Here is a 19,415-nt window from a genome sequence, read left to right as displayed (position 1 = left end):
AAGTTTGTAATATAATTTCTCAGTGGATCCAGGTGACATTGCGCAGACAAATGGCAGCCTGGTGGGAGGTCCTCGTTCATAGGAGACCTGAGACACCACTTGCCCTCTAATTAAAGCCTCTCTTAGCCTTTGATCTCAGCAGAGCTTCAGTAACGAAGTCCCCCCATGTTACGTCGGCTCCCTCACAGCCTCGAGGAGACAGCTGTACTGTTTTAATTCTTCCAGCACATCAAAGACCTGTGTTTTTATTTCCTTGTATATTCTGGTCTCATGCTGTTAGGTGGAACGGCAGAGGAGGACCCCAGAGTAGCCCCAGTGTCTTCGTCAACATCCTCCAGTTGACCTGTTTGCCTTTTTGGCATGTGTATTTATTTCTTCAGTGCTGAATTGTGGTCACTTTTTAAAGCAACTGCAGCCACATATTCCTTTGAAAACAGACCATTTTGGCTTTTTGGTTTGTTTGAATACAGGAGTCAAGTAGTGGGCCTCTCTTTCTTTATGCTTGGACAGATCTTATCATGTTTTTCATTATTCATACAACTAGCTCTTTGTTTTATTCTGCCGTGTTTTATTCATGAAAGTCACGTTCTGTAGCTGCAGCTACAAGGCTGATTTCCCAAAGCTTGAGGCAGTTTTGAACTTTTCCACAGGCAAAGCATATGCTAAATAGAGTTTATTTGAGAATAGGCCTTTTTCACAGAAGATATTTTGACATGTCATGGTAGGAAAAGCACAGGTATAAAAAATAAAATGAATGGTGGTTGAAGCTGGTTCAGTTTCAGGGTCCTGGTATTGTCCAAGCCTGCTCACTGTCACACTGTCATTACTTACTGGGAAACTTGAATAGAACAGAGCCATTGTTAAGGTCATTAGTAACACCTGTGGTTTTGATTAAAAAAAAAAAGCTCTATTGTGCATTTATACCAGGTGTACTGAAGATGAGAAATGATGATACAGTGTATATTAAAGGAACAGTTCAACATTTAAAAAAAAAAATACTATTCACCTAATTTCTGAAAGTGTGATGAGACAATCAATATCTGTCTCATATCTGTGCGTTAAGTAAAGAGGTGGAGTCAGGATGTGTGTAGCCCAGCGTGGCATAAAGCATTGTTGAACAGAGCCAGGCTAGCTGTTCCCCTGTTTCCAGTCTATATGCTAGCAAGACTGACCTTGTCCCGACTCCAGCCCTGTGCTTGTAGTTATGAGACTGATATCAATCTTCTCATCTCACTTTCACAACCGAAACAAATAATTGTATATCCAAAAATGTTAAGCAATTCTTTTGACATTTAAATAAAGAGGGTTACATACAGTATCTATTTGTCATTTGGTCAAGGATTGTTTTTTACATCTTAACCATGCTGAGCCCCACACAGACACAGGCCCCGCAGGGTGTACATCTGCCATTTCTATATCATGATTAATGTCATTGGCAATATGAAACCCACCACTCCCCAACAGCTGACTTGGTTTCGCCTCTCTGGGGTTGTTTCATCTTTCTAATGTGGTTGGAATACAGATGATATGAGCTTAAAAGGGGAAACCCATTTGAGATCCTTTTAATGAATTAGACTGAATTGGAAACCCCCCCAACTTAGATTCCTTTAAAATGAAAGGGCGTAAGTTGTGCAAATTAAATCAGTGACATCGGTTACGCAGCACAACATTTAGTAAACAACCGTTATTGCTTGTAATTTGAGTGAGCTGAATGTTACATTTAGCGACAGTTTGAAAAGTGAGATTATTATAATTAGAGTTCTTTAAAGCCATTATGTTAGCTGTAGGTTTTCTGGTTAAAGTATTTTAAATATGTCTTGAATGTAATGCCTATTTACTTTCATCTCTGTCTTTACTTCTCTCTCACACACTCTCTTGCTGTGCATGTGATCCCTGAGAAGGCTTTTCATTGCGCTCTGGATGACTTCCCAGCCTTCTCAATGGGGAAGAGCTGACAAGTGTTAGATCTGACAGACAGTCAAAGGTTCTGTTCTCTCAACTGACGGTTGCTAATGGATTTTCCCACATAAAAAGGACTGTGCCTTTGTGATCTTTATAATATGCAAGAATTTACAAATAATAGACAGTTTACCTTTAATATGGTACTCTCATCTTTTGCGAGTTATAATTTGAGGTCTACTATTAACTCAAGGAGCAGATCATCCTTTAATTTAACAAAAACTCGAGACCTCTCCGTAGCTCCCTCATCTACACTCCATTCTCAAACATGCCTGAGGTTGCCACTTGCCAAGCTTGGTGCTTCTAAAGCTCTGGTTATCCAGGCTTACAGACTGTTTGCACTCTGATTAGGTAAGAGCTACAAATCAGGGAACTGACAGACCAGGTGGTGGTTAGAAAGATGTTGCTGATTGGCCTGGTCACCCAGCTTGACACTCTAATTTCAGACACCAGCCTAACAGCCGGTAACTGAGTCTCTAATACTTTCCTGTCTATTCACATTTTTGGACATCGTGCAGCTTTACCTGTGAGAGACTCGTTAAGAACCAGAGTGAGAGATTGTGTGTTTTTGCACTGACATTCACAATATTGCTTCTGTCCTTGTCTGTTGCATGTTCACAGTTGAGCAGAACTGGTTAAGAGCTGAAAATTGGCGGGATTTTGTGTCAGGAAGAGCATGCTTGTGAACCCATCTGGATCAATGAGATGTGTGTGACCTCAATAGAGCATCTTAACTGTCACTGCCAACACCCACATGAGGCCTCACACGTGCAAGGCAACAGGGAATGCGTGACTCATGAAATCCCATGCATTTTTCAATGATTTGTCTGAATGGAATTTTGTCTTAGTGTATTTCTTGAAAACAGGCCATACACGACAAATGCATGCTATGTAACAAACGTGTTGAGTTTGTGATTATTCAGCCTTGGTGTAAACTGGTTTACTTTAGCTTACCTCTCTGTTTGCACTGGATCCTGGAGATAAAACCTGGAGTAAAACTGCTCACAAAAAAAACTGGCTTTTGATCCAGGAAATTCTCATAAATCCTGTTTAATGCATATTTTATAAAGGTAATGCTGTTCAATAATCAACAACGAGCATTAAAATCTACTGCTTTTTTTTTTTTTTTTTTTTTTTTTTAGAAAAAAAGTTTTCTTCATATTTTTCCCAATCATCATCTATTTTGCACTCTGTGTTCAACAACATCTCTTAAAGGTGCCCTGTGAAGTTTTCTTTTAAACAAACAAAGTTATGTTTACGTTAAGTGTTAACCCTCTAAACACAATGTATGTGTTTTTGCGGTCGGATGTTGAATGCATTTCCTTCCCTATAAAACATTTGCATATTGGATTTTTTTAATATTTTAAATCTTGCATTGTTTATATCCACATTTGCTACCTTGCAGTCTTCTTCTTTCTTGCCTTTGTTGGCACATTACTAAATTGTTTGGTGTTTTACCACCACCAACTATCAATAAGGATAATAGCTTGAAACCAGCGACAGGAATGTGTATCGTGTTGCCTCCCTGCTCGCATATGTGAATAATACAAACAAAACAGGGACCCACTTATGAAAATGTGCTCCATAGTGCTACTACTAGACAAAAACACCACAGAGTACCTTCAATAAAGACGGATTGCAATCGTAAATGTAACTTTAGTTTGTTTTTGACCATCGTGACCCTTTAAAAAATCTACAGTGCACTCCATTTCTTGATCAGAAGTAAATCACTACTCTATCCCACTGCACCAGGCGGTCCGATGCCCTCTCAGAACCATCTCACAGCCTATTGCTGCGAGAGGCTCCCAGAATAAGATTTGTCTGAGGATAATTGGGTTAGAGAAAGACCTGCAGTACAGGCCAATGCTGTAACATCATCCAGGTAACAGTGCGTGGTGTTGACTTTAGTGGGGAGATCAAAAATTCATTGTCATGACTCATAATGTCATAGGTGATACAGTATATGAGTCAGTGTGAAGGATATATGGGAGCTCCAGAGTTAAATTAATAGTAAAAGCCTCACTAAATCCATTATAGCATCTGTGTTAAACTGTATTCCCAACCGTGAGATGCATTAATGTGGGCGTGTGTGTGTGATAGTATTACTGACTCAGCCTTGTGGAACAGCTGATTGAGTTAACATATTTGAGAAAAATCTTTCACATTCGGCAACAGAAGCCGGGTAATGTGTTTAAGCACGAGGAGAGTGAAACTCAAGCTGTGATTGAAGATTTAAGTGGGAAAAGACGCGGATGCCACTTTCCTGCAGAAACCCTGTATTTGACACTGGATGATAAACGCACTGTTCTGTTTTAGTGTTGTACCATTCAAACCAAAGCATGGTCACTAGCCAACGACTGGTCACTGTCCACATTCACATGAAACCTGATATACAGTAAAAAGAGTGCTTTTCTTAAAAGTGGTTACTGCAGTGTTTATAATGGAGCTTAAACATGGCACACAGTACTGATAAAATTGTGCGTTGGTTGACAAAGGTATTAACTGTAATTTTTGTTTGGGAAAAATATTTATACATATTTCATTGTGTCAAATTTGTCATTTACTGTATTGGTCTAATTGTTTTTCCATCTGTATTTCTTTTTCAGAGCAAGGAAATAGCCTTTCAACTCCAGGAAGACTTAATGAAGGTCCTAAATGAGCTATACACAGTAAGTAGTAATGGCACTTTTTTGTTTTTGTTACTAACGCACTTACATACAGTAGTCTTTGCTGTGGTTGAAATGGCTTTATAGCATGAAGGTAACTAACTATTCTTTGTGACAGCTTGTGATCTTTAACTCTGTAGCTCAAAGATGTCTGAGGAATCCTATATTGAGCATTTAAACAAGCAAAGGGATTGCTCAAACCCTAGGGAAAGTCTGATTTCTTATACATCACAAAAGCATGAAACACAATCCCATTACCCTCATGAACTGACTATTCAAACTCCGAAGTATGAACGTCACAGTGAACTTGACACATTAGAGTGCATACTCTCTGTTTTTAATGGCCCTTATCAGCTGTGTTCCTCAAAACCAATTCATGCAAAGCTACAGCAGGGGGTTTAGGCCAAATAGCAACAACTTTGCAGCACATATTTTCTTTTCTGAAGATAATTTTTTGGCCATAACTTGATTTGACAGTTGACACTAGACTCAGACAGAAAATGTGGGGAGAGAGCATATGAGATTACATGTAACAAAGGTTTCCCAGTTGGAATGTAACTGCAGACTTTGTGAATACATTATATGTACCTTAGACCACTAGCACACAGGGATGCCCGCTGTTACTAAATGTAACCATAGATGAGGCCGTGGCTGCAGACCCTTTCACAGGACCATCAAACTTCTGAATCAAACAAGCTGCACATCTGCAGTCTAGTTTCTACGAAGGCTATATTGTGTAGCTCTGATCTTGGTGGAGCAAACTGCTTAAATCATGAATCCATAGCTAATTCCACTGCTTTAATTTCCACAATCAGCCCTGGCAAGTATGTTAGCTTGGTTTAATGCCTCACAAATGTTGTTGGCCAATTACATGCCAGTGTCATCTTAGGTAGGATGGCTGGATGAAACTCACATGCCATGTTATTTATATATGATTGCTATGGGTTTATAGTATATATATAAGCTGCTTTACGTCACCCTCGGGCATCAATCACAACAAACACTGAACAGGCAGTATGATTTCAAAAAAGCAGTCTTAAAAGCTTTTATTTGCTTCAAAAGAAGCAAATAAAACAGAATTCGGTCATACTTTTGATTTGTGTGCTTTTGCGTCATCAGTCATGTTATTCCTCACTGACATTCAACAGCATTGTGTTAGATTCCTCATTGATTGTCATTGTAACCCGGGATATACACAGAAGGTGATACAAGCCTACAAGCCAAGGAAATTGCCGTTCCTTCCCAAGAGATGGAGTGAAAAGCTGTTTAGTTTGCTTATAGAGTCTCCAGTTACTCACTATAGAGGACTACAGTGGTTACACTTCCACTTAATGTATGTACTTGCTCCAAACACAACAACGTGTTACTCCAAACTCAATATGTCTGTCACTCTCACCAAAGTCTACACTCCGGATTTGACCTGGTTTAGCCCTTGTGGTAGGACACGCACACACATATATATTCACACACACTGTGTAGCTATTGCATCAGGCAGCCACAGTCCTGATGTCAGCCTCTGCCAATGAAATAACAGGTCTGCTCCATCTCTAAATATGTCCCTCTAAAAGAAGCACCAAAGTAAACACACAAGCGGCAGACTCCAAACCAGTAAGTGAGGAGTACAGGGCCCAAGGTCAGTCACCCATCTCTAAACTGGTTCCAGTTAGGCTAAAGCCCGCAAAAGGGGCTCCAGACAAATCAGGCTTTGCTCTGTTGTTCCACTTGTACAGAAATAGCTCAGTTTGGGTTAAAGATTTTTAGATTTTGAGATGGGTGAGTCTCTAAAGTTGAGGTTTTGTGTAGACAAGTGTGTTGCATACACAGGTTATGGAGCTGTAATTTGCTGGAGTTGGGTGGTGCTCTATACTTCTCCCTTCCCCTGGTCATTTGAATATATTTTCTGCCCTTATTCTCAGTACAGTCCATTTGGCCAGCTGCCATAAATAAAGGCTCATTTAGTTTTAAAGAACACCAAAGTTATATTAGAAAATGTTTGATTAAATGTAATTATGATTAGAGATTCACACAACTATTTTTTAACAATTTCATGCCAAAAAAGCAAAGATTTCTAAACAAACATGCAAAAAAAAAACTTTTTCAATTTTGTTGTTGTTAATGTTGATATTACCAGTTATTCATCTGCACTGTCCTTAGAGCCCTCATATGTCTGTTTGTCCTCCACTCTCTTGACAAGTTACACTCTGAACCCATGTTAATAAGACTTATATAATCTCTCAGCTCTCTCTGCCCTTGAAGAATTCATTGTTTGTGTTTCATGGTTTACCTGCTACTTAACAGTTGAGTCACTGCTTAATGGATCCAGGGAGTATGCTACCTCTTCTGATGATGATGACTCAGACCCTAGGGAGTAGTGCTAATCAACAGGTCACTATCAAGGTCATACATTTTTCTTGGACTAAATATCTGCAGTGTGATGACACGAGGGGTGGAATGGCTCTTTAATGTGGCCTGGATCCATTATGACTATATTTGCTTTTGAAAAAGAAGCCTTTAAAGAAACTTTAATGCCTTAATGTCATGTGAATAAAATGTCTTTCAACTGTCTTTGTGTATTGTTAGGGCCGTTTACTTTTATTCACTCCAAAGACTAAAGCTAAATGGTCAATCAAGGCCTAAAAAGGAGCAGTTAGCTTCCCTCTTAACTTCAGTTCAGAACCAGAAGGCAAACATATCTACTTCCTGAATGTTTTTGGGTTTTTTTTTCAAACACAGAGCAGTGAAGGCAGCATGTTAGATTTAGCTTCAGTGACTTGTGGTTGTTCTGGTTGTATGAGAGCCTCATATAAAAAGGCTGGAGAGAATCTAGTCCTTGGTTTGTGGTTTAGAGAGAGACCAACAGCCTGTGAGATGAGTTGAATCGATTTGTGATGAATGAGTGGTCAAAAGATGGCTGCCTTAGTTGTGGGTTATAAAAGGTCAGTCTTGACTATGAAGATGGATTATTTTGACCTTTGACTTCACAGAAACTCTCCTAAAACTCAGCATTTCTTAACTAAGACAGCACAGTTTAAGGATATTGCCCTTTGCTGGTCTTGTAAATGAAAAATGGCAAATAGGTCTTAAAGATATTTTACTTTTCAGCTTATTGTCACTTCTGTGTGTCTCCAGGTGATGAAGACCTATCACATGTACCACACGGAGAGCATCAGTGCCGAGAGCAAGCTGAAGGAGGCCGAGAAGCAAGAGGAGAAGCAGATCGGCAGGGGTGATCCCGTCTTTAGCATTCGAATGGAGGACAAATGCCCGAGGCGCAGCTCTGTGAAGAAGATTGAGAAGATGAAAGAAAAGGTAGAACACCAGGGGTTCACAATGCTTACCCCTTTTTAATCCAATTTGTGACAGTTGTATTTAAACTTAAATTGAGTTAGCAGTAACACTATTCACTTTTCCATTACACATTATGCATCTTTTGAGTAGTTTGAAAATAACAAAACTTCTGCTGAGGATTTTAAGCACTCATGTTCACATCTTTAATACAGTAATCGAAAACCTGTGTGGTTTGGGCCACAGCACAGCTGCTGACCTGAGTAAACGAAAACACACCGTAGGCCTTGTCACAGCAAAATGAACAGGTTTCAGTTAAATCTCAGTGACAAATTATTAAAGTCTAGGGGAATGGAATTTTTTTTAATATGACTCTTCCTGGAATGCATTTGGGAAGTGTTAAAATATGGATGATTTCGGAGTGTGTGAGTCAGGGCCCATTGGCCAGTGGATGGTGACTAACAGCCTGCTGTTTGTCTGGTAGAGAGGAAGTGTAGGATAAAGACAGATGGATTAGACTGAGGTATCCTGGTTGAAGTGAAGGACACAGGCTGTTTTCAATTAAGGCTTTTCTTTTTCCCTTCTTGTTCCTTTTTTGCTATTTTTGACAGAATTTACGTTACTTCTCCTCTAATGTGCATTGAAGCTGTTGTTTTGCCAGTAATCCAGTCTCAGCTCTGTGACGTGCAGTGCGTGCAGAAACATAAAAGCACAATCACTTGTCAAAAAGGCAATTTCAACTCATTAAATTCATTCTCTCTCGCTTGCTCTGTTGTCTGCTTCATATTCTTGCCTCTAATTCTTTCATCAGCGTCAAGCCAAGTTCTCTGAAAACAAGCTGAAGTCGATCAAAGCGCGGAACGAGTACCTACTGACATTGGAAGCGACAAACTCCTCCGTTTTCAAATACTACATCCACGACTTGTCGGACTTAATTGATGTAAGTATAAAACCACACACTTCTGTCATCCCTGTTCTGATGTGATCATCATGATCATCTTCAGCACAGGCTTGTTTGTCTCCAGCGAGACTGAAAAAGTTTTTACCGAAGATGATTTTACATCCTCCCAATTAAGGGGTGTTTTCATCGACCTTTAGAAGAGGTTCAATATCCTAATCAGAGGAGAGACTGAAGACTTTAGCAGCTGGGCTTGATATAAAAGAGATGTTAGGACATCAGACTGTGGGATGGGAATAACAGTGAAGTACAGAATTAAAGGAGCTTATTAACTTTTGTGATGAAAAACTATTCTTTTCTTCCTCTCTTATCTGCGTCATTTTTGAAATCCCAGATATTATATTCAGTTATACTGTGTTTTTCTGACATTGTGTCACTGTTTTGAAATTTTACACATCTTTCAAACTGTCTGAATGGAGAGTGCGAGTGGTTCTTACACCTACTTTTTTTTGTCGTTTACAGCTGATTGTCATCACTCCATTCACTACAGCACTCATGTCTCTTGACTCTACCTTGCGAGCATATGGCTTTGTTCGACCTTTTTGCTACCGTACCAATAAACATGACTTATTTATAATATGGCTCACCTGGGTTGGTATTATTTTGTTAGAGAAATACACTTAATGCACCATTTTCTGTGGCCTTTCTAAGGAAACAGGATATAGCCAAGATTTTAGCAAGCGTTGTGGGGTTTTATATTCCAGACAGGACTGAAGGAGAAGAGAAATGCAACCTTAATTCAGTGGCATGCTGTGCACTGAAATTACCCTTCTCCCCATTTGCTCAGAAGCCTTCACATCTCAACAGGGTCTGTGCGTGTGTGTGTGTAGGAAGAACTCTGCCTGAGCTGTATGTGCAGCTTCACGCACATTTGGTTATTGAAGAAGGAGGTTTCTTATAGTTAAAAACAAAGTGTAAAAGCTGGCTGGTATTGGTATTGTGTTTGTCTGTTATTCGGGCCATGTCAGGCTTCTGTGTGTAACTATGTGAGTGTGTCTTGTCTGTATTTGTGGGTGCCTGGGGCATGTGTATCTTCCCAGGAGAGACCCTGGCCAAGGTTCGAGTTATTAAAAGTCAGCATTAGATCCTGGAGGTAACATTCAGGGTGTGCAACATAGAGGCAGCCCCAGGTTCAGAAAGGGTGGGACTGTTTACTAAAGAAAATTTCTCTAATTTAAACGTCAGTCTTTAATTTTTAACCACAGACCAGCCAATAACAGGAAATTTTCACTTAAGATTTAAGATGTCTGGTGACAAGAAAAAAATAACCAACTACTATTTTAAGTAATTTAAGTCAGTAAAGATAAAATACCTCTTAACCAATTAACACTTTATAGATTCAGCTTCTCAAATGTGAGGATTTCCTGTTATTTTTTCTTATGTGATAGTGACTCGATAATTTGTGGTTTTGGTTGATCAGACCAAACAAGCTATCAGCTTGACTTGTAGGAAATTCTAATGAGCCTTTTTCACATGATTAATCAAAAAATACTTGGTAGTTGCAGTGTTTTTAGTGTTTTTAATTTTGTTGGTGGGGCAACAGTTTTGTTTACATCTGGATCACAGATTTTGCCTTTAAGCTTTGTAAAACTATTACATGAGACTGCTCGGAAACTATCTTCAGTTTTCCTATCTGTCATTAGAGTGTCCTGGGTGTTGGAATCTTGGAAAACATTTCAGATTTGAAGTTTTTTATTTTATTCATTAAATAAATTTGTTCATTAAATTATAACTACTCATCTTCCTGATTCTCTGTCATCTGTAAGTTCTATCTGACATTGATCCTCTTCTTTCCATCCAGTGCTGTGATTTGGGGTACCATGCCAGTCTGAATCGAGCTCTGAGAACCTACCTGTCAGCCGAATACAACCTCGAGACGTCACGCCACGAGGGTCTTGACATCATTGAAAATGCCGTGGATAGTCTGGACCCACGAAGTGACCGACAGAGGTTCATGGAGATGTACCCTACAGCCTTCTGCCCACCATCAAAATTTGAATTCCAGTCTCACATGGGAGATGAGGTATGTAGTTTGGACAACAATAGTTGATCTAATGATGATAATATCTTTTATTACGTTTGGTATTAAATTAGTTGATTGTTTAAATTGCAGTGACATTGAAATTTATTTAGATCTAAATTGTAGGTGTTTCATTACAAATACAAAGAATAACATGTAAGTGAATTTGGAGTTGATTAAAAAAGTCTCAGACTTAATGAGGCCTGGTTTTGCGTGGCTTAAGTGCAGCATTTTACTGCATCTGGGCTGCCGGACCAGGTTTTATGGGGCGGTGAATTTGACAAATCGTGTTATTTCTCCCCTTGCAGCCGTGTAGCTCAACATATGCTAAGAGTTTTACTGTTTGGCTGGCACTACCAATGCTGATATCATGTCTGTTTACTAGCTGTTGTTCTGTGGCTGCCTGCATTCAGTTGGCAGAAATAAATGTGGTTTGCTCTGCAACTGAATAAGAATTTAGATGCCTGTTTTTGTCTTGTTTAAGCCCGAAGGTTATGTTACCTTGTTCCTTCAGTATGTTTTAGTTTTAGGTTCTTGATTATTTACTGTTTATTTTCTCTTTATTTTTGCAGGTGTGTCAGATCTCAGTGCAGCCTCCAGTGAATGGAGAGCTCATCCTGAGGTTCCAGCAGCTGCAGTCTCGCCTTGCTACTCTGAAGATTGAAAACGAAGAGGTAGAATAATGCAAAAACAAATTCAACTCACTCTATAGGTATTTGTGGCACAGGGGGGGTTTAGTTATATCACACATGTCAAAACTATTCCCTGCTGCTCCTGTTATGTTGTCTGCCAGAAGTACAGGAGTTGCATTTTGCTGTTATTTGTTGGTTGCAAGATGCTCACAGTTGCAGAGTATTAATACTACTAAAGAAAGTTTATAGTAGCCAGAAGTCATCCAAGGTGAGATGGAGAATAGCTACTGGTGATCGCTGCTGAATCAAAGTTTTTGTTGCATAGACACACCACACACATACACACTCTATATTTTCCCCTCTCTCATGCCCTGCAGGTAGCCATCAAAGCCTCCATTTTTGCTCCCACTGGTAGAATTCACTGTCTGGCTTTCATTTGCACAAACCTGTCCTGCGCTGCTCTGTTTTGACTTTGGAGGTGCATCTCTGCTTCTCAGGCTTTATTGTTTTAATGTGTATTGAGTAACTTTTTTTTGGCTGGATCACAACAGCAGGACCTACCCTATAAATGCAAATGTGAGTGAGTGACTGAGTGAATGACTTAGTCAATGCATGCATGACAAAATTAAACCACTGGTCAGCCAGATGCGAAATGACCGAGTGATGAAGTTACACCATTGGTTGACTGGCCAAGTGTCGGAGTTTCCCCTGTTGCTCTTTCAAAATGAATTGGCTCAAATAGTTACTATTGTGTCATCAAGGCGGCATTTACAGGCAGTGTTGCCCATTTAGCACCTTTGTCGTTACATTTACTGGCTTTTCACACCCTTTTCACAAAAGCACCTAGCAACAAAGCTGGCGACTTTTTGGACAAACCTTAACTACTTTTTGTGAAAGTAGAGTTGCCGGTATTGCCCTAGGAGTGCGAGGTCAGGCTTTACCTTCAAAGGCACACCTTTCTATCTGTCTCGTTCAAAATAAAATCCACTCCATATTCCATACTTGCTCTCCAGTGCTTTAAATGTGAAGCAGCAGGAGTAGGAAAGGTTGGATTTGCATTAGCAGTAACGTAATAGAGTTGTGATATGGCATTAGGAGAGTAAACGGTAAACAATGAGGCTGTCAATAAATTAAAATTACAAACAATAACACTTGATTACATGGATGCATAATTTCCTATTAATCCCTTGTAGGCAATTTTAATCCATCATTGGGATAGCAGACTCCACCACCGACAATGAAAACTACTATACTGAGTGGTAATTACAGAATGTAAATGCATGGAATGGCTAATGGTGAAAAAATGCAGACCATAAAAATTGTGTAAATTTAAGGATTATAATTTTAATCAAGTAAAAATTCAAAATATTTGCTTATCATTTTAAATCACATGTGAATATGTTTTGGTTTCTGACTGTGTGTGGTACAAAAGACACATGGTGACATTTATAAATGTCACCTCAATTAAAAATGTCACCTTGGACGCTAAGAACTGGTGATATGGACGTATACTATTTCTTTGACATTTTATAGATTAACAGAAAAATTGATAACCAATCAATAGTTAGAATAATCATTAGTTGCAGCCCTACTAATTGTTATTGTGACTCAGTGTGTTGTTTTACGCTATGTATGCACACCAGTCCCGGTCCTGCTCGTATCATCACAATTCACACGGCCTGCAGTATGTAAGGTGTAAACACACACCCTGTGTGTGTGTGTTGTGTGTGTGTGTGTGTGTGTGTGTGTATGCGAGTGTGTGTGTGTGTGTGTGTGTATGCGAGTGTGTGTGTGTGTGTGTGTGTGTGTGTGTGTGTGTGTGTGTGTGTGTGTGTGTGTGTGTGTGTGTGTGTGTGTGTGTGTGTGTGTGTGTGTGTGTGTGTGTGTGTGTATGCGAACTGGGCACATACACATGCACCCTTGTGTGTGTGTGTGTGTGTGTGTGTGTGTGTGTGTGAATGTATGTGTGTGTGTGTGTGTGTGTCTGAATGTGTGTGTGTGTGTGTGAATGTGTGTGTGTGTGTGTGTCTGAATGTGTGTGTGTGTGTGTGTGTCTGAATGTGTGTGAATGCTACGAGATGACAAGCCCCGGTGGCTTCATGTCCTTGTCCGCCTGTGTCTTGAAATGGATGTCCTGGTGGGTCAGAATTGGAGGGTGCTGCTGCCTTGTGTTAGGATCACCAGATGGCCTCTCTTCCCAGGAACAGCGTGCCAGATACATCCTTGAAAAATTAACTTCCAAAGCACTGTGACGACCTACAAGCCCAACTGTCAAATGTACAACAGAGAAAAAGAGTCGGTCTATATCCGGCCAGGAAAAGCTGCACGGCAGTGCTTAATAGAAGTACAGCTGTTTCCTCAAACCTCTATGACTCCCGTGAAATGGTGAAAGAAAAAACATTGCTAAATAATTTACTCTGCATCAGAGGTGGGTGGGTTGCAACGTGAGGAGAAACACTCTGGATCTTACTCTAAATTAGCCCAACTAAGTTGTTGGGCTAACATAGCCCTGCTATGTGCCTCTGCAGCAGAAATTACAATTTTAATTATTTTCATCAAAAAAGTCTTAAAGCTGTGGACGATGTTCATTTCAGCTCCTAAATCAGTCATCGTGGTTCATCTCTTTTTGAGATTTAATAATCTGTCCATTTAAATCTCATTTGCTTCTGTATGAACCAGAGCTCACTTTTCCTCTTCTGCTGTCTTTCGTCTTGTCACCAGACATACAAGCACACTTAACGGTTGTTCTCAAGACATTTCACATTAAACTCTGGCAATCTAATACCATCTCCTTTGCAGGGAGTGATTGTTTTTCCTCAGATAAATCTAAGGAAGGCACATCAAAGCCTGCGTGCGCGCGAGTTTTGAGATGTGATGGGGATGTAGCGATAACTGTGGGTGATTTTTGATGGTGGAATTATTTCAGATTTTGATAGTACAAAACCCATTTTCAGTCCTGTGAATGACGACTGTAGGTAAGCCAGACAGCTGACTGAGCTCCTCGAATTGATGCACTGTCGGCATAAGACCCTAGAAAATACCCGCGTCATGGTTCTTTATTAAGAAAAAAACAAATTTAACTCAATCCCCTGGACTTTCTTCGGGTCTGTTGTGCAGCTGCAGGGACTAATGGGCATATCCACCAAGTCTCTCTAAAAGCTTCGTTGTAATTGAGCCCAGCAGTGAACACTGGTAACTGTTCGTCTGCTGAATAATGGATAAACTCAACAGCTTTTTCACTGGGAGCAGTTCTCTCGCATGCATGGGTCCTGTCTTCATGATGACAGCTGGGCCTCTTGCCTCCACAGGGCCCACCTGGGATTAGGCTGCCTGGGACATGGGGAGAGGGAGCCCAAACACATTCAACATGTGATACTAATGATTGTATGTCTCAGTAAGCTACCAATTTTAGGGACCTGCTGTGGATAAAACTACAATGCATATAAGCAAAGTGATCGTATGAGTACAGTACCTTTTCTCTGTCTATTAAAGCTGGTAGGTTATTTTCATTCTAGTACAGAAAATCAATCCTTTAATAACTAAATAACAATCCCTGACAGTTACAAGAGAGGATGATATTTTTGTCAAGTTGTCTGATGGAGAATCCCCCCTTTTCTATGCTGTTATTAGCCATGTTCAACGCTGCAGTATGTTTTTACTTCATTGGATGGATGAATCTGTAACTATATCTACATTGTCCCCAGCAAGCATGTGTGTCAGCGCTGTAATCCATCACAGCAACACATGAAAGAGATAAGTCCACTTTTATTTTCAGGTGGGTTTTGTTCTTTCTTGAAGGCCAAATGAGTCACGGGTCATGCAGTTTAAAGGAAAAAAGCGATAATCCACCGTTGTCGTGGTGTATATAACAGTTACACCTGGAATCCACCTTGTTCTTTCATCAGCACTTCGGTCAGACTCACTTAATAACCAAGAAATGGGGTCACTACCTTTGAGCAGGGGTCCTCCTGACCATTAAAAGTAATTGGGAGGAATTCCAGCTGTGTCTCACTCAGGGCCCCATTGACCCGTGGGGCTACCACTTTTTAAAAGCACACACAATCGAGCTGCGATGATCACAGGACTTCTTTCTCCCCCCACAGAGTGTCTCTCTTGAATGCAGACAAGCGTTTTCCTGGAGAGGTGGTTGTTGCTGTATCTGCAACAGCTGGGCGTCTTTTCTTGCTGGTGATTTTTCACATCAGTGATTCATGGTCACATTTGACAGTCACTAAGCTCTTCCTCCTTGTCTGTTTGTCCCCTCTCTCTTTTTGTCGTTCTCACCATTCCTATTTCTCCTTATGCTGCAAATGCCCTTTGTCGATACGTTCCTATGTTAATATTATTTCAGTAAACAGGGCGGTTGGTGAATTATTTTGTAGGATTTAACATCAGGCAGAATGTTCACTGTTGACCCCTGAATGGTCCCTGGTTTTATCAATTTTATTAATCTCCTCATTCAATATTACTGATCATATTTGTAATTATAGTAAATAAAAGTTATTTGTGATCTTCACAATTGGGCCTTTTTAAATTCTTTCTTTATGTTGCTCACAATAAAATGTTGGAGTAATTATTTTAGTGAGACTTTATAATAAGTAACGACATATTATGATTTAATTCATGAAATATTTTACGTTTTAGCCCCGCTATCAGCTTGGCTCTATAGATGGCAATGGCAGTTGATCAGTCAGCTGTTTTGGTCCAGACTAAAATATCTCAAGGACTATGCAATGAATTGCCATGAAATTTTGTACAAACATTCATGGTCCCCAGGGGATGAAGCCCACTGACTTTGGTGATCCCCTGCAGTGCCACCATGAGGTTGACATTTTTTGTTTTGTGTGAAATGTCTTGACAACTATTTGATGGATTGCCATGAAACTTGTTACACTCGGGTTCCATGACTTTCATTTAGCTCAAAGCACCACAGTGCCTCAGTAAAGCTTCACAGAGCTGCTAGCATGACTGTAGACTCTTGTTTTTAAAGAAAATTCTCACTCTTCTAACAAAGTGACTTTTTTTGAAAACAAATCAACCTAATTCTCATAATACTATTATTCTTTATCAAGTTACAACTTTACTCTTATAACATCAGATTTGTTTTATTAAATCTCAGTTATATTCAACAGTGTGCCTCCATTGTGTCATTTCCTCTGTATACTGCAGTTCATTATTTCTAGTCTGCACAATCAGTTTATATTTGTTTTGGTCTCTTAAACCTTTATGGAGCTGTTACAAACTCATTTGCCCTCCCATTTGTTTGTCACGTCCTCTGTCATCTGTTGTCATCATATAGGGGACACAGTCATGGCCTGCAGCACTTGCACTGTCTGAACACCTCTCTCACTAAGTGGCAGGCCACACTCGGCCAAGTCTTGATATTTATAAGATCCAAGAGAAGCACTCCTGTTAACAGGGAAGAGACGGCCATGGAAATGAATCTTAAAAGCCTGCGACTGAATATACCATCTCGAGCCAACACAGTTCACCTCTGGTCCCTCTGAGTGTGTGCAAATGGATTGCTTTAGCTTGGATTCATGTTCAGGGGCTGGTGGATTTTTAGGAATGTGTGTCTTGTCAGAAAACACCAGAATTTTTCAGAGTGTAATGGGATAAAGAGAGGGGTTTTTAGGGAGTGTGATGGTACAAGCCGCTTAATGTGCTTTGATGGTGACATCATGATAGTGAAGAGATGACATCTAGCTTTTAAGCAGGCAGCTCTCTGCACTGACAAACTCTTCCTCATCATCCCCCTTTCCTCGTGTCCCCAGATCAAAAAGACGTCAGAGGCAACCCTGACCACCATCCAGGACATGGTGACCATTGAAGACTATGACGTGTCCGAGTGTTTCCACCACAGCCGGTCCACCGAGTCAGTCAAGTCCACTGTGTCTGAGACATACCTCAGCAAACCCAGCATTGCCAAGAGGAGGGCCAACCAGCAGGAGACAGAGCAGTTCTACTTTATGGTGAGTGGAGTTGTGAGATGGTAGTGGATACAAGTGAGCAAACCCAAAGGGAGAAGACTTCAGAGATGTCTTTTATTTCTGTACAAAAATAGAAACAAATCTCTCTTATAGACTAGGTTGTTACCTCCGTTTTCTTTCTAAACTTAGATGTTTTAAAAAAGTGAAAATGCAAGTTTTCTCTGTTTAATAGTTGCTAAAAAAATCTCTAAAATGAATCTGAGAATATGAATTTAAAGGTTTTATCTGTACAGTAATGTGCTTAATCTGTGCATTTAACTTCTATTGGACTAATACTCTGAATCTCATGTACCAAACCCCTTTGAAATCTTTGATCAGCTGGCAGAGGGATAGCTCTCCCAAAATATTTCTATTTTGCAAGGCTAAAGACTATCCTGTTCCAGTCTGAAGACGGACATGCTCTGATAAAGACTTTGAAAAGACTCTCAGCGTGTCCTTTGCCCTTGGCTGCCTTACCATAGATTGCTGTCTTAAGAGTGCACGCTCTAGCTATCACTCAGGGCCGCCATGTAATTACTCTCAATACTCCACAGAAATTCCGTGAGTTTCTGGAGGGCAGTAATCTCATCTCCAAGCTGCAGGCCAAACACGACTTGCTGAAGAGGACCCTCGGTGAAGGTACAGTCACGATCCCTTTGCTTACCCACCTCTTATAGCTCTCACTGTTCTCATTCTCGCACCGTGTGGAGTACTTGCACTTGATTCTTACCTCTAAGTGTCAAATTCCCTTCCACTAGTGTTCCATCAGCAAAAAATGAGAAAATATTTCAGACAACATAGCAAATAATTAATTAGTTACTTTTTATTTTCCTCAGTCTCACTTGAGCCATTTTAGACCTTTTCTGTGGCAAATCCCCCTGCTTTTTCCACTAGTCAAATCTCCTAGATGGTAATCTGGGTTTTAACCAGGCAAGCCAGAGCTGATTGGGAGCTTGTATTATCCGTCTTAGTGACTGATTTTCTCCCAATTTAATGGACTGCCGTGTATTAGAGAGGTGGCGATCATTACGATGGTGACTCCTTGTTCTACACTGGTGGGATCTCCTTGAGGCATCGGCTAATCCACGGTCACCCCAAAGAGTATCTGTCAGTCATTGTTCTAACCAGCAGTCCTGGTGGTCCACGTCAAACTGTCCACGTAATGCTTAATGGAACCGTGTGCTAATAAGGAAGCGAAAACTCTCCTGCTCCTCCCACACGCTCCTTAATTATATTGTTGTCAATGAGCTGAAGTACAGTGAGAGTCGCAGAGAAACGCAGACAGGTCAGATCCTGTTCATTGGAACAGATGGCCGCACAAACGAATAGTCCTGTTCTCCAAACCATTTGGAAGCTATTCTGTGCTTAACCTTATTATGCTTGTCCAAACTTGTAGCTCTGTGTGTAACTATAACATGTGTCTGTGGGCCTACGTCACTTGTAAACTATACAACTGTGTGCCTGGCAGATGTGTGTTTGTACTGTAATTCTAATGAAGCTAAAGTGTGTGAGCAAAGCCTGTGTGTGAGCAAAGACGTGTGTATGGGTTTTGTTTGTGTTGCTCAAGAGGCCAGCGGTTGTGGACAGATGGCAGGCTTCAAATGCTTGACTAGGCGTATGCACAATGCACCGCAGGGACCTCAGAGACAGGTCCTGGCATGTCCACACATTTAACTTCCCATTGCATCCCTTCTCTTTTCTCTCCTCACCCGCAGGCCACAGAGCTGACTACATGACCACAAGGTAAAGTACACACTCTCTCACACACACATTTGAGGACCTGTACATATTTAAGATACATATCCAGTCCATTTTTTCTCATCAGCGACAACAACTTTTATGACATGTTGCAGCTCCGAAAGGCGAGGGCACTTTGCCTCAAGAAGTTCTCAAGTAAAGTCCTCTGTGACCATGAGGAGTCCATAG

The 19,415-nt window shown here is 40.5% G+C and overlaps 1 protein-coding gene across 3 annotated transcripts in view; it reads left to right on the top strand.

The window, feature by feature from the left end:
- The window catches only part of srgap1a (SLIT-ROBO Rho GTPase activating protein 1a), an 80,081-nt gene that overhangs the window by 37,319 nt on the left and 23,347 nt on the right, over positions 1 to 19,415 (top strand). For all 3 annotated transcript variants that reach the window (XM_040132430.1, XM_040132429.1, XM_040132432.1), the window contains exons 4-11: positions 4,566 to 4,628; positions 7,755 to 7,934; positions 8,722 to 8,850; positions 10,670 to 10,891; positions 11,461 to 11,562; positions 17,295 to 17,492; positions 18,044 to 18,128; positions 19,205 to 19,232. In XM_040132430.1, the coding sequence (XP_039988364.1) occupies positions 4,566 to 4,628; positions 7,755 to 7,934; positions 8,722 to 8,850; positions 10,670 to 10,891; positions 11,461 to 11,562; positions 17,295 to 17,492; positions 18,044 to 18,128; positions 19,205 to 19,232 (1,007 nt within the window). The remainder of the gene's footprint in view (positions 1 to 4,565; positions 4,629 to 7,754; positions 7,935 to 8,721; positions 8,851 to 10,669; positions 10,892 to 11,460; positions 11,563 to 17,294; positions 17,493 to 18,043; positions 18,129 to 19,204; positions 19,233 to 19,415) is intronic.

Source organism: Xiphias gladius, chromosome 8 (assembly GCF_016859285.1).
Source record: "Xiphias gladius isolate SHS-SW01 ecotype Sanya breed wild chromosome 8, ASM1685928v1, whole genome shotgun sequence".
NCBI classification, from domain to species: Eukaryota; Metazoa; Chordata; class Actinopteri; order Istiophoriformes; family Xiphiidae; genus Xiphias; species Xiphias gladius.
This window is presented reverse-complemented; position numbering and strand designations above follow the sequence as displayed.